The sequence below is a fragment of the Ornithodoros turicata genome, chromosome 5, assembly GCF_037126465.1.
Source record: "Ornithodoros turicata isolate Travis chromosome 5, ASM3712646v1, whole genome shotgun sequence".
Taxonomy (NCBI): domain Eukaryota; kingdom Metazoa; phylum Arthropoda; class Arachnida; order Ixodida; family Argasidae; genus Ornithodoros; species Ornithodoros turicata.
This window is the reverse complement of record NC_088205.1, coordinates 13,441,028-13,456,644: the sequence shown is the minus strand read 5'-3', so window position 1 is coordinate 13,456,644 and position 15,617 is coordinate 13,441,028. Positions and strand designations below refer to the sequence as shown.

At 48.3% G+C, this 15,617-nt stretch overlaps 1 protein-coding gene across 1 annotated transcript in view; it reads left to right on the top strand.

Annotated features, from left to right (window-relative positions):
* LOC135394079 (tyramine receptor 1-like) overlaps nucleotides 1-11,368 on the top strand; it is a 228,470-nt gene extending 217,102 nt beyond the window's left edge. Inside the window, exon 4 of the mRNA XM_064624558.1 lies at nucleotides 8,366-11,368. Coding sequence (XP_064480628.1) covers nucleotides 8,653-9,882 — 1,230 coding nt within the window. The 5' untranslated portion in view covers nucleotides 8,366-8,652 and the 3' untranslated portion in view covers nucleotides 9,883-11,368. The remainder of the gene's footprint in view (nucleotides 1-8,365) is intronic.
* Nucleotides 11,369-15,617: the final 4,249 nt, after the last annotated feature.

The window sequence follows — 15,617 nt, the reverse complement described above, 5'->3', positions numbered from 1 at the left end:
CACTTATGGCGTTTTCGGGTGATGCATTTGCGGCACCTTTTTCGGCCCCGAACCCGAGCGGCAAATTCCGGCGCTGCAGTCAGAGCAGGAGCCGCGTGTTCGGGGGATGCACTACGGAGCAGTTCGCTCGCCCCAAGAGCAGTTTTTTTGGCTCTTGCTGAGAGAGGCCGAGCCAGAACTGCCCTCAACTCTCTTCTTCCGCTCTCGACGGTGAGCATGCGCATATATGCGCCTCGCGAGTGTCGTCTGCTACGTATTGCTCTTGCAGCTGCGTGCCTGTGATCTGTTTCTTTCGTGCCTTCACCATTGCCGGCGTACATCTTTACGAAAGTACTAGCGATGAAAGTTCACTTGACGCCGATAATGCGAATGGCAAACAACAACTACTTTATTTCAAGACGATGAATGGGGAGTTACATCGCCAGGGGCGGTACTGTACCCCATTGCTGGTGGTGATGTGGGGAATGAAATAATGAGCCCCTTCACAATAAGGATTGAAGTCCGATTGTGTCCTGAAAGGTCAAAAAAGCCTTCAGCGCAGAGCATTGGTGGGCTAGATTCGACCAGGGACCAGGCAATTTTTTGTATTGTTGGCTCTACGAGATGAGCCACAGAAGATTGTGTACTCATCTTCCTAAACTTTCCCTAACCATTTATCCCGCTTGTTACCCCACTTGTTATTCGTACCTTGCAATTTTGGTAGGAAGAAAAGGCGAGAGACCAGCTGACCCCGAGAGGTGCGGTTGACGAGGAGGACGATGACGACGATGCCGCCGGAAGTTCACGAACAACACAATGCGTAGCGAGCAAAGCGACACTCATAGAAGAGCGGTAGATCCGGTACCGCGTTCCACAAATTCGGGTGATGACTGCCCCAGAGCGACTCCCATATAGACCAGATTCCGCGGGTGACGTCACAAGGCCGGTGTGGGCAAAACAAATTAACAGAGAGTCCGGGACAATGAGAATAATATGACACAGTTTGCCAGAAATTACAATTCGACAACACCTGAATCAATCTGCAATTACACACGGCAATCGGGAGTCGCGTTCGTGTGGTTGCCCACACAACAATGGCGTCTTTTGTTTGTAAACGGAAAGAGGCACCTGGGCGCTCTCGCTCCGATTATCAGATGCATCACCCGAACTCGCCATTAGCAAGATTGGTCGGTGCATATCAGAATTGAGAGACAGCAGCACCACCAATCCCATCAAGAATAAGCGAGCCCCCTCACCCCCTTTCCTACTCCATGCCTCCTCTTCATTCCTCATCTCCAGTGCCGTGAAGCCGGCTACTCTTCACGGTGATGTGATCGCCAAGACTGTAGAGACTACTATCGAAACGTCACGTCGTGCGGCGAGCGGGCGCGCTTTACTCCAGAGATGATGCCGACTAATTTGGGCACGCGACTTTTGATAAATATATAGGAAGAAAAAAACAGAAATGCCTTTGTCCACACAAACGATATCCTTTTTATATTAAAAAAAATCACGCACGCGTCTATTGGGTTAACACGTGTCTCACACACAGGACATATACTATATAGTCTGCAACTTCTACCGTTCTCTCCGGATAGTAAAATGTATTCCAAAAACGACTTCCTGCCGCGACCATAGCACTTGAGGTGCAAAGGTTCGCTGCGCCTACTGAAGAGACATGTCCTTTAAAACTCCTCCAAGCATATCGAATGTCATCTTCTGCCGCGACGAAGGAATACAAAATAGGCCGTTCTTATTTTCACACCCGTGGCAAACAAACTGGGAATTCTTTGGAGAAGCCGGCATTATCCGACGGACACGACTATAATACACGAGCCTATTGCATTCAGTACCAGGCAACTTATTCCTCTCCCTCCTCCTCCCCCACAAAAAAATTGAAAAGAAACGGAAGAAAAAAGGAAAAACCGGGTTGCAATGCGAGCAATTTTTGAGAAATCTTTCAGAGTTTTATCACGGCCCTGCATGAGGAATCTGAATAAATAAGAAGGAAAACTGAGCTGGAAGCTAGTCGGCGCTTATTACGGAGAGCGCAGTATGAAAGGAATACAGACGACCAAATCACATACGTGCTGTCTACGATTCCATAGAACCGACTTGGAAATCCAACTTGAGTTCCGAGACTTTATTTACCGCGCGATTGAGTACACACCATTGTAAGAAAGCGGCCCTGCATTATGCACTAAGGTGAAAGCGACGTCTTTGGTCGTGCGTCGGGCATCTTGAGGAACGCAGCTGGTGCAACACGAATGTGTACGCAAACGTTCCTTTGTTTGAAAAATGAGCTGCATCTTGAGCATTCTGTCAAATTTTTTGAAGCCCTAGCTTTATACCCTGGACATTACTGAACGTAAATTTTTCGCGAAACTCTTCTTGAAAGGCTATTGAAGCTTTATTGAAACCCTTTTAATGTTTTGTGGAATTGTTTCTATCGCTTTTTTTTTCATTGACACTGTGGTTGATACACAGCAGGTTGATTCAGTAAACTGCAAAAACACAAACAAACACACGTTACAAACTCACTCTTAGAAATGAACTTCACCGTATAGCACACTCCTAGCCAACCATCATCTCGAATGATATCGTTATCTGCCCTGATTTGCTGAAAACGGGAGGCGTACGCCATTTTTATGACAATTATGAACAGCATAAGTCACAAAAAAGGCGTACGCCTACCGTTTTAGACAAATCAGGGCACACAGCGATATCATTCGAGTAGGTGGTTGGCTAGGAGCGTGCTATGCGGTGAAGTTCATTTTTAAGAGTGCTCTAACACCCTAGTTAGTCACACACTCTCCTACAAGTACCCTCGGGCTTCATATCACGCCCACTCTTCAATGGCACACTCATATATCAACCACATCATCAGTGGCTCAAACCGCTGCCTGGGTTATTTCCGACGCAAACTCCGTCTTGCTCCCCTTGAGGTTAAGCGGCTGGCATACCTCACTCCTCGCATCCAGCACAAGTTAGAATTTGCAAGCTGTATTTGGCACCCTCATCAATCTTTCCTTTCAAGTGCCATCGAATCGGTACAAAATCGCTCTGCTCGATTCATGTTATCCGATTCCTCCCGCCACCGCTATAGCGTAATCTTCAAACACTCCATCTGTTTCATAAACTTTTGCACATGTCGACTCTAAGACTTGATTCTGCGTTTACAGTTGCGTGTCGCGCCCGCTGACAGCGAATCATTGCACTTCACTGTTACCCAGGCCTTTATCGGCCGTTCACAGGCATCTAAAAATAAAGAAATTGAAATTGAAAAATTGCAATGGAATACTATTCCGGATGGAACGAAGGTGCACGTAAGACGCTGTACGCAGCCGTAAACGCAGTAATGTGAATCAGCCTTGCGAGTTTCGTCGCCAACGGCGATACTCTAGCCCATTGCTGGTGGTGATAATAAATAATAAATAATGAACCCCTTCACAGTAAGTGTCGATGCCCTATGGTGTAAAAAAGGCCAAAAGAGCTTTGAGCCCAGAGCGTTGGTGGGCTGGATTCGGACACGGACCAAGCAATTTTGATATAGGGAGAAGAGGCGAGAGTCCAGCTGACTAAGAGACCCGGAGAGTGCACTCTTCGGGAAGGTTGGTAGTGTGGGCAATGACGAAGAATGTGCTCCAGATCGCCTAGAGAACCGCAGTGACAGCATCTAAGACAGTCAACTTGTCTCAAGCGGTAACGCCACTGAGCCGTAAAAGCCACATCGAGTCGCATTCGATGAATTTATGCAGCATGTTGACGAGAACTGTTTTGTGGCATGCGGAAAGCTATCTTTGGATCAACTCTGCTCAGCATAGACGGGGGTAGAGAATGGTCGCAGCACGGAACGACGGTCTTGCTCTCAGCAGTGCAGTACCAGTCCGCTTCCGACACGAGAGAGCTAATTCTGCGGCGCTGTCTGCCTGCTCATATTCCCCAGCACAGCTACAGTTAAACTTCGCTGCAGCGCGTGAAGTTTGCCTGGTATTCACGAATAAAGATTGCCGCTAGCCATTCACTAACTACAGATAAATAGGTACACCAAAACTGCGCGGGACTAAGCAACAGTTTACTTCCTTTGTTTCGCCTATCTGCCAGCGGCTCAGCAATGTGGGGAAAACAATGGACTGATGACATCATTAGTGGCTTCAGGCCTAATGAGTGCCATTAGGACAGTCAGTGTTGGAAGCGATTTAAAACACGCTGGGGAATGTGGTTCCTCATTTGCCAACAATATCCTCTTCTTTCACACGTGCCTTCCGGTAGCTTATCATCAACAGCTTCCGACTTTCTATGAGCAGCCCCACGCAATAAAGGGCGAATTAAACCGTGATCGCACTTCCACGCGGCCGAAACGTAGTAAAGCCCGTGATCGTCAAAATGGCGTGCTATACACTATATGACTTACGCCAGTACTTCGCGAGACACACTGTTAAATGGTAACATTAAACGAATAATAATTGGCAGTAGATTTGCGCGTAACGAGTTTCGTGCGACATTAGCGTTCCCAGAGATGAGCTATGGACGCAGCCGTATCAGCCGGAAATTGTTTCCTCTTTCATCGCAATATTCTGGCGGGCACCTACCCACCTCGACTTTAACGCAACACATTTCGTTAGTCATTGTAGTACAGGGTGTATGCTATAAAAGGTCAGTTACATTTTCGCGCGTGGCGCGATACCTACTTGACAGACAGACTTCCGCTGCCGCAGAGTGAAGAAGTTACGGAATGAAACCCTACAGAAAAATCGTCGATATCAGGCACTGCGTAACAAAATAAATACGGCCACGCAAACTTTCATCTTCATGCATTTCCTATGCGCTATACCGACGTAAACACGCCAGTCTGTCGATAGTTGTTTGTAGCTTCCGCATGGGGCGCCAGTGACGTTGAATCCGAAACAAACTCACGTGGGCGCGTATTTCTGTTATACACGGTACGTACCCGTGGTACTCATTGAGATTTACGTTTAACGAAGCTTGATACAATTTGTTTTAGACGTTTTCTGCACAAGTTGCGATTCGTATGCCGCTTCCTAGCGAAACATTTCTGCTTCTTCTCTTAGCAGACGACAGTCGGTTTGCCATTGCTTTGTTGCGAGAACGACACTTTTAGCCGCCCTTCTAACGTTTTTATTTCATTCATTTTGTGTATCTATACAGCTTCATTGGACTCTATTATTCCTGTTGTTATATTCGTTCGTGTTCCATTCGTGTTTCTGCCGTATTTTGTATCCTTTGTGCCTTGCTGTGCGCCAGTTGACGGTTCAGGAGCATACACATGTGGATTCAACGTCACTAGCGCCCCATGCGGAAGATACAAAAAACTATCGACAGACTGGCGTGTTTACGTCGGTATAGCGCATAGGAAATGCATGAAGACGAAAGTTTGCGTGGCCGTATTTATTTTGTTACGCAGTGCCTGATATCGACGATTTTTTTGTAGGGTTTCCTGCCGTAACTTCTTCATTCTGCGGCAGCGGAAGGCTGCCTGTCAAGTAGGTATCGCGCCACGCGCGAAAATGTGACTGACTTTTTATAGCATACACCCTGTATATACAGGGTGTTTCACCTAAGTTGGTAAAAAGCTCTAACTGGCTACATACTCGCCGGAGGATTGTCGGACTTTCGGCAATTACCTTCTGGAAACTTTTGCCACCATTGAGGAAGGCTTTGGACAATTTTTAATTGCGGGAAATTTTTTTTTAATTGAACTTTGAAAATTGCCAAACGAACCACACTTTTTTTTAACGGAAATATCACAAAGAAAACAAAACAACCGTCTTATCACAAAGCAGCCAAGACAAATGAAGGCGGGGACACTTTCTCGTCTAGACGAAGATTTCGCGCGCGCTTCTCCGCGAAAATCAACAACAACAACAACATAGATGAATGGATTATGATGATGATGATGATGTGGGATGTTTCCCTGCGTTGAGTGCAGGACCCTACCCCATTCCAAAAAGGTTCGCATGAAAGGATGACGAGGGAAGGAAATCCCTACAGTTCGTGAAGGAGGCCGATGGCCCTCAGAAAGGAAAGAAAAGCGCCAAGTGCACGACACTGATGTCCAGGGTTACTCCATGGGCCGAGAACTTTGCAGATGTTGAATGGCCTCGGATCCAGCATTTCAAGTTGACATTTAAAGGTCCGTCGCTCGCGTACGTACTGGCTGCAGTCTTCGAGAATGTGTCGGATTGTTGCCGGGAAACCACAAGTTGTACACAGCGCCGTGTTGCTGTGGCCGAGTCTATACCGGGGTGCAGGGGTGAATGCGACGCTAAGTCGTAAACGACGCACGAGAGACGTAAAGAGGCGAGGGAAACCGCCTGACATTTCAAATATAAGCGTTGGGTCAACAGCATACAGAAGCGACCACCAGGTGATGTCATGACACCATTCCTCATGGCCCTAAGGCGACGTCAACGCGGACAAGAGGGAGCGCCTATCCCCATTCGAAAGTATGATGGGGACTGCTGAGCGGCGATGGTGAGCCGCAGCAGCTGCCCGATCCGCTACTTCATTGTCTCTTATGCCAATGTGGCTAGGGACCCATTGGAGGGTGAGCCGGTGGCCCCTGTCTTCTAAAACCTTGAGCGTCGTCAGGATGTTCACTACCACCGGAGCCAAGGAGCCACGGATGCCCATGTTGTCTATGGACTGCAGCGCTGCCCGCGAATCTGTGTAAACCACCCAGAGGTGGGGGTGGTGATCCAAAATAGACTTTAGGAATAGCAGGATGGCATACAACTCCGCAGAGGTGACCGAGGTGCGGTGCGATAGGCGGAACCCACGTGAAACTGACTCCTCTGGAATTACAAATGCCGCAAATGAGCCACCAGTAGTGGAGGAACCGTCCGTATATACGGCGGTTTGGTTTCCGTATGCAGCGTCCATCCACTCCAGAGTAGCCTGCTTGAGGACTGGAGCAGGGGTTTGGCTCTTCGGCCCCTTGATCCCCGGGATGTGAGACGAGATGGATGGTTTCGGCAGTGTCCATCGTGCTACTGAAGAAGCGGTTGGGGCGGTTGGGGTTGGCGAAAATCAAGCAGGCGGGGCTAAAGCGTGATTTTTACTAATTTTTTTAGACTATTTCTGTTGCGATACTGTGCGTAGTTGTGGATGGGTCTGTGATTGTCCGTGGAGGATTTCATATTTCTGTAAAAAAAAAGTGAGGTTCGCTTGGCAATTTTCAAAGTTCAATTGAAGAAAATAAATGTCCCTCAATTAAAAATTGTTCAAAGCCTTCCTCAATGGTGGCAAAAGTTTCCAGAAGGTAATTGCCGAAAGTCCGACACTCCTCCGGCGAGTACGTAGCCAGTTAGAATTCTTTATCACCTTAGGTGAAACGCCCTGTATATAACATGTGTACAGCACTTCACACGGGTACCGCACATTCTATACTTAGCGAATGACAAACCAAAACATGTAATGAGGAAGAGTTCCTACAAAAAGTTCACCACAAGAAGAGCGCTACAAATAGCAAAACAAAACGTGTATCCTGATATAACTTTCTTCCCTCGCGAGATTGCAACCGACACGCACAGAGGGCTGCTAACAAAACTCCGGAGGAAACGCAAAGGGAAAACACGCGATAGGACTCTTTCCGCCTAATTTCCCAGGGCCTAAATGCGCCTTAGCTGTTAGCCCTTGGACCAGTTGGGTCAGCGATTCCCAGGTCACTAAGTACCGGAAACGAAGCCAGAATCCCGACCAAGGCCTTATCGTTCGCTGTGCTCGTGGTTCTCATCATTTCCGTGTGACCGCGAAGTCGTTAAGCGTGGCTTCCTAGAGAGACGGCCGAAAGAACGCGTGTATGACGACACGAAGCCGGCCACAGAGGTCCCGGAGTCGTAACAGTGGCACCACGTCCGGTCCTTTCGGCGATCTGCTTGCTGCGCGAGAGGTGTAAAGGAAATATCGTTCGTAATCGAAAGCATATTATGCTTCTGCTCTCTCTCTCTCTCTTTCTCTGCTATATCTGCCAAGCAACTGTAGCAATGAACGCTGCATATAGACGTGGACAGATGGGGAGATTATCGCAGGAAGACGATCTATGGGAGACGATCGGGCGGGGTTAATATGCGCCCTTGGCCGACTTCATGGTGACCTATGCTGATGGCTACCTGTAAAGTATGCCAGGAAACCCTTTATCACGTTCGTAAAAAGACAGTCCCTAGTTTGTTTGTTTTTTTCAGGGACGCTTGTAGTGCAAGCACAACGTTAAGTACGTGACAAAGGGCGGTCGTCGGCGTCACTGCTCTATCATAAATACCACCAGTGTCACCGCTACGGGTCTATATCTTGTCGTAGTGTCTGAACATGTATTTAAAATTTTACAAACCGTGAAATTACAACAAAAAAAATATTTTTTGTGCAGGTTGCCTGCTGAAGACAGTCGACCAAAACCAAGAAGGTCCAAATGTTCTTGTTCACCGAGGGAGGAAAACGTCAAAGAAGGAGTCCTCGCCATGGCAATTCGCTTGATAGCTATCTCTACTGGGCCCGTCGTCTCCCCGTGCCAGAAAGGAAGACACTGGACGAGTACCACTCGCGTATCAGCGTGGACCCATTCACGGAAGACCTGCAGAGTTCGCTGATCAACGCTTCCTTCAGACAGACAGCTTACATCTAAGACTGTGTGTCTAGCGAAAGAAGCGTCGTGGAATGAGCCCCTTGCGAGGTGGAAGCGCAGTGCCGCTTCCCGACATGGCTGCGTCAGCTGTGTCCCCCGTATTTCCTTGGCCTGCCGTGCCCACGCCCGCAGAGGACATGGAAGTGGTGAACGCGACGGGGTTCCCCGGACTCGCCATGTCCGTTCAGGAAGCCATCGTCACTGCTGTCACCTTGAGCATCATCACCGCGTTCACCGTCGTCGGTAACGTCCTGGTGATCGCGTCCGTCTTCACTCATCGACCCTTGCGTACAGCCCAAAACATATTCCTCGTCTCGCTGGCGGTCGCCGACATCGCTGTAGCGCTTCTTGTGATGCCATTCAACGTAGCTTACTCCCTGCTCGGCCGCTGGTTGTTTGGTCTTCACCTGTGCGAGCTGTGGCTCACCTGTGATGTCCTCTGCTGCACCGCCTCCATCCTGAATCTGTGCGCCATTGCTCTCGACCGTTACTGGGCGATACACGACCCAATCAACTACGCGCAAAAACGAACGCTTCGTCGGGTCCTGTTCGCCATCGTCCTGGTGTGGATCATCAGTGCGCTTATTTCGGTACCACCACTTATCGGATGGAATGACTGGCCCGAACAGTTCGACGACACGTCGCCTTGCCGTCTCACTCGGGAACGTGGCTATGTGTTATACTCCGCTGCGGGCTCTTTCTTCATTCCGCTCGTCATCATGAGCATCGTGTACCTCAAGATATTCCTGGCCACACGTAGAAGACTTCGCGAGCGGGCTGGTGCTGCGGCGAGAGTACCCTGTAGGAAGGAACTGGCGGTACCTCTGGAGCGGATCCCGTCCTCTTCAGACGCCAGTACGAAAGAGGATCACCCAGTTCTTGCGAAACGGACGTCCCTAACAGAGACGACGGTGTCGCTCGAGAGGGGGGGTTCCCTGAACGGCCGGCCTCCCGTTGTGAAAGTGTCCTTGTGCTGGGAGCAGCGGCAGCGGATATCTCTATCTCGAGAGCGAAGGGCTGCTCGTGTCCTCGGTGTCGTTATGGGGGTATTCGTCCTGTGTTGGCTGCCTTTCTTCCTAATGTACGTCATTCTTCCCTTCTGCGGCGACCAGTGTCCTGTGTCTGAAGAGGCCGTCAACTTTGTCACGTGGCTGGGCTACGCTAACTCTGCCCTGAACCCTGTGATCTACACTGTGTTCAACATAGACTTCCGAAAAGCCTTCCGCAAACTACTCTGCGGGGTGCGACGGACTCAGATATGAAGCGAGAGGCAACGCTACCGCCTGCCCAATGGCATACTGTGCGTGTGTGTTGTCTCCGCACACAGGGTGACCCAAATTAATGCTAGTCTACTTTTCTTTATTAGTTAGAGGCTGTTGTAATTTACTTTGTACTCAGCAGAACTAGGCAGAATTATTCAGCGGCAAACTGGCTTATGATGGTCGCACGATGTCACCTAAATTGTCTTTTTGAACACCGCAGGTTCTACTTGTCGACCTCAAGTCGCGATGCCGAGTAAAGACTATACTGCTTTGCGCAAAATTTATACTTGGAAAGATTATATTTCTGACGATCAAGCTCTTGCAGCTTTGTATGCGGTTACGTATTCCACTGACACGTCTTATGATGTCGCAAATAAGACCCTCCTTAGACCAGCATTTATTTGAACAACCTTGTCTAGTTAAATTATCTAAAGGGGCAGTGAAAGATACCTCCATAATTTTTGGTCTCGTTTTTGGCTGCGGCGAGTTAGACGAAAAGAACCATGCAGTGTTCTTGCATAAAAACAATGATCACAGCTGACCTGTAGCACGCGACAGAACTCCTTGAAAACCCTCAACTCATTCAGAGAGACTGTAAGAGAATGAGGGATGGTGACATCACTCCGTAACGCGGAGAGGACATGACGGGAGTGTCGGTCCTGTGACTCACTCAAGACTGCTCGGTACGCTGCTTCTACGTCACGCAGTACTGGCCGGCCTGCAGGGTCACGTCGCCCCACAACAAAGCTGATTTTTAGGGAGTTTTCGTAAATTGAGTTGCGCAATGAGGAGACAGAGCTCCCCATTTTGCATGGTTGCTTATGACATAGACTGGATGATGGCTTAAGCCGAGTTTTGAGATATCGTAGCTGTCATTTCACTGCTCCTTTAATGAAAGACTCAGTTGAACAACGATCAGAGCCCATGAAATAGGAATTGTAAGCTTGAGACACAATCTCCGTATTATTTTTTTCCGATTCGTTCAAATCCAGGTTTCGCAATGGTTAGCAACATGACGAATCGTCTCTCGAACGTTTTAACCAGTCTGTGGAGGAGCATTTTGCTTCTGTTCGACCACTCTGTACATACAGACTCGTGTACATATAATCTCTTTCAATAACGCACGACATGTTTTTCGCAAGTAACGTCAGTGCGGTGCTATACATTTCACTGGCAACCCAGTGCTCGTTTTTCTTTCATTGCCTACTGCAACGATTCAAAAGGCACGCCAGAGACTGGAGATGGTGGCTGCTGACGTTCTTGCTCCAGCTATTGGGGGGGGGGTGATATATTTATTAGACGAAAGGGAAAAAACAGGGGAAAGGTCAGCCAAACGGCTCCAGCTGTGGCTGTGATCTTGATGACAGCAATAGCAGCGGCACGTTAACTCACGTCAGCTGAAAACATTCACTGCTATTCTATGGTTCTGGCATCAGTGTGGCAAAATAGCAGATATCGTGTCGTGCGTAAGGTTTCATTCGTTCTTCCTTTCTTTTCTTTTTTCCTTCGTGATTTCTATTGCAATGCGAAACTTTAGGGCCTGTCCTCAGATACAGCGCTTTGCTCCACAGCGCTGTTTTTGCCTCACCACGCGGCAGTTTGTTACCTCCTTTGTTACCTCCCCGCACTGAAGCGCTATTTTCCAGCAATTCATAGCATGCCATGAACCGCTGGAAAATAGCGCCTGTCAGAGTTGTGCCCCTGCCAACTTTCACAGCGCTCATTTATAGCGCTGGTTTGTGATGGCCAATCAAGAGGCTGGTTAACACATGACGTCGCTGTAGCTGTGGGATTATTTTGCTTCCTGGCTTTTGCTGTGTTGTGTTGGTGCAGTGTTGAGCTGAACATGGTGTCGAATTTCCCCTTTGCCCAGCTAATTCAGCTTTTGGGTCCTCATAGGTTATGGGAATCAAGAATCAATGCAGGCGAAACGGCGCTGCGTCACTTCGCCAATGAGGTTCCGCGAGATTTGAGCTGCCGAGCCGTCCGAGCTCTTTGCAAGTGAGAGCACGAAGGTAGAAAAATGGCGCTTGGTGTCTAGCGCTGTTTTCCAGCGCTGTGAAGCAAAGCGCTGTGTGTGAGAACAGGCCGTCATACCGTGTATTGCACAACAATGTCGCCTTTCTCGAGTGAATTTCTTTGACATTCTGAACATCAGCCCAGTAAACACAATTCTGCGAACAACTTCAATTGCTGGATTTATGGCCAAGGCTCCATGTTAGACACTTAACAAAGAGTAATGTGCCCGAGCCTAGTGACCGGAAAACACACACAATAACACTCGAAAAGAGCAGACAGAAATTGATGCACTTGTGTTCTTGAAGAGCAAGAAGGAGCAGTCGCCAAGCCTAAAGAGAGCCCTCTCGCCAGTGCCTTTGCATGCGAATGAGGGGAACTACACGTTGCATAACTTTCCGTTGGTAATCAAAAGGGTTGAAAGGCCTCGTGGCTTCAGACAACCGAGCGCGTTGGTACCTTGAACTGTCTCACACATATTGCTGTCTTGTAGTCTCCAGTTTACCTATGTGCGTTTTTTAACCTCTTTCATCGTGTAGCCTTTCTGACCCACAGCACGGAGAAAAAGCACTTTAGGGCATCCATGCACAACGATTAGAAGGAACCGCAATAATCCGTGACACCTTAGAGAGATGTACACAAGTGCCAAACTCCTGACATGTCAATTTTACCCGCTAGTCAATCTCATCCGCTTGCTCTAAGGTATTGCATTGGAGACGATATCGTAGAGGTACAGCGGAACATACAGAAAACTAAGCCGTGCAGAAGATATTTTTTGTTCAAAGGCGACGTGAACGAAATGTTCCCTCCCTTTAGTGAACGTAGAGAATCGATTGCTGTTCTCGTATTTTTGAATGCTGTATACAGGGTCGTCTCTTTGCTGTGTATTCCCATGTTCCGCGAGACGCTAGCGTCAGCATGTTGCGATTCTGCTTTCGAACGAATAAAATGAACTGTTTTTGTTTCCCTGCTTCATGGGTACACAATTCCATGAAACTTGCCATAGTATAAGGCATGGCATCATCAGACGGCTTTATATGAAGCTTCCAATGCTGAATGCAAGAAAGGCTATACTGTCATTCTGCTTTCAGAAACCACTATTTCTCCCCTTTTGCCTTCCACGAGGACTGCGAAAACCGTAAGGTAAGTGAAGTCCACTTACACTTCGTACCTTACGAAATTTCCTTTGGCTTGGAAAAACAAACTGTTTTTACATTTAAGCAAGGCCGCACGTGTTTGTGGTCGTGAAGACAACAACCTGCTTCCAGTGAATGAAAGAAGGAAGTCACTGAAAAGATTAGCCAGCTCTAGGGCTCGAACTCACATCTTCTGGATTACCGGTCCACGGCTAAAAGAAGGAAGTCACTGAAAAGGTTAGCCAGGTGTAGGAATCGAACCCACATCTTCTGGATTACCGGACGGTAATCCAGAAGATGTGGGTTCGAGTACTACAGCTGGCTAACCTCTTCAGTGACTTCCTTCTTTCATTGTTCTTAGGCAACTGAGGCTTTCCGTGTTATCGTCCCTTATTCTGTGTTGCAGCCTCAGAACATCAATTGCCGTCGTGCTTCCGGAGTCTCGTCATCGTTTTCCTCGAACATTTTTCTCATTCGTGATTTCCGTTTCAAATGTGAAGCAGTCACAAGTAAGTCATTCCGAGACCGGAAAGTCCCCAGGGCGTCAGTCGTGACGTTGCCCACCTCTGTGAGGCCGACAACGGCGAGCCCTTTCGCCAACGCCATCACCACCACCACCACAGAGACCAGAGAGCGTCGCAGCAAGAATGCAACAGCGCCCTAGAGCATCGTAAAATTGTTGGGGAAGCTCTCCATGTATCTTTCCAAAGCGTCTGAGCCCCGCAATAAAATCACGCGAAATCGTGCAAGAAAACAGACCAAAGAAGGCTCTAAGAAAAGGAAAAGGGGGAGGCTCGTTCTTGACGCTCGCGACATGCGTACTTCACCGGACCGTGCTCTAACCGGCTGACCTGCTCTCAGTTCGGCCAATTACGCCGCAGGTATATCTGGACACGCTTACGATTGTTAGGAGCCCCACTCTCATTGGCGTCAGTGTTGTCTCTCGGAGCATCACACACTGCGCTCTGTCATAGGGCTGTGGTAGCGGGTCTTGTATCCTACATCGTGCTCTCCAACCGCTTCTAGGCACTTCCTTCCTACTCTCATACACTTTCACGTACACACACATTCATACAGTCATCCTTTTGGCCCTGTATAGTCGCCATACGCATATTCCTACATACGTGCATATCCAGTTCCTGCATTAGTCATCGCACGTCATATATGTCATAAGTAGGGTTCGTGGTTTTCGGCATTTTCCGAAAAATGCCGGAAAACACCCCCCGAATGATTTATTTCAGATTCGGAATATTCCGAAAAAATCCGAATTTCTCGTATCCTGACAGCTGCCATTCCTGGAACCGTAAAAGGAAATCCCCTTGGAATCTCCCTTTGTCGACTATTTCTCGAGCGTGGCATTATCTTCGGGCTGTGCCCTTGTTTTGTTGTGCTTAAGCGCTTATAGGAGGCTCTGTTGTGCGGTCGGTGACTGTCTCTTTGCAGCACACGTACTTAGTGACGCACCTATGTGTTATGTAAGTGAATTTACTATTCAGAACCTTTGTGGTCTGTTGTTGTCAGGTTAAAAAGAGATCACGAGTGTACGGAGCTCCCAAACGGTTTCAAAAGCCGATCGCTGATCCCGTTCCAGCACATGGCCTTTGTTATCGCAGTGCGCCTTAAGCATACTGGCTATTCCTGTTTCTAGCGCTAATGTTGAGCGCGCGTTCTCTAAACTGCGTGTTATTAATCGCAAGGAGCGATACGCTATGACAGATGCGAGCATGATGATGTACGCTTGCATCTATTACAACAAGAGGTAGTCTCCTTGTTTGCTGGTTTGGCACAGGCAATAAAAGACATTGTTAATGAAGCCATGAATCGATTCACTTCTTTTCGGTTCGTTGTTACTTCGCGCGCAAAATAGGCTTTCCTTCATGCGAAATAAATAGATGCCCGTATTCGGGCATTTATTTTTTGGGCGGAATATAGATGCCGAAAAAATCCGATTTATAGTCCCCCATATAAATGCCGATAAACCCCCCCCCCCCGAATTGGATTGAAAATAAATGCCGAAAACCACAAACCCTAGTCATAAGTTACTTGGATCTGACTTTGCCTTAGTCCCCATCATTACTGCACAGACATAGACAAACATCTCTCGCCCCTTTTGTCCTGGCCAATCTCCCTTAGTGGCTCACGGCCATTATCTCATTGGTAGAAGAAGAAGAAGACCGTACTTTGGGGGTCAAAGCCACTGGACGAGGAGGAGGAAGAAGAAGAAGTTTGTTCCAGTCATCGTCACCTTCCGTTGAAGGTTACCTAAAGTAAGCCATACCTAAAGTATGGCGGGATAGAAGTGAACGTACGGATGTTACACGCGCGTTACGTTAAGGACGTAAGGACACAGTTACCATACCTAAAGCTTGGGCTCCTACTCCTTTCGCTGCATTTTGGTGCCGAACCGCGGGACGGAGGCATCGCCTTCCTGTCTATGATGAAAGGACCGCAGCAACAACACAAACGCATGGAACAACTCCACAGACGCTACGTGCCCCTCTTCGTTCCTGTATTCAAAAGCTGATGGATGACATGATCGCATCGCTTAGAGAACCAGCTCCAGCCAGAACAGAAATCCATTTC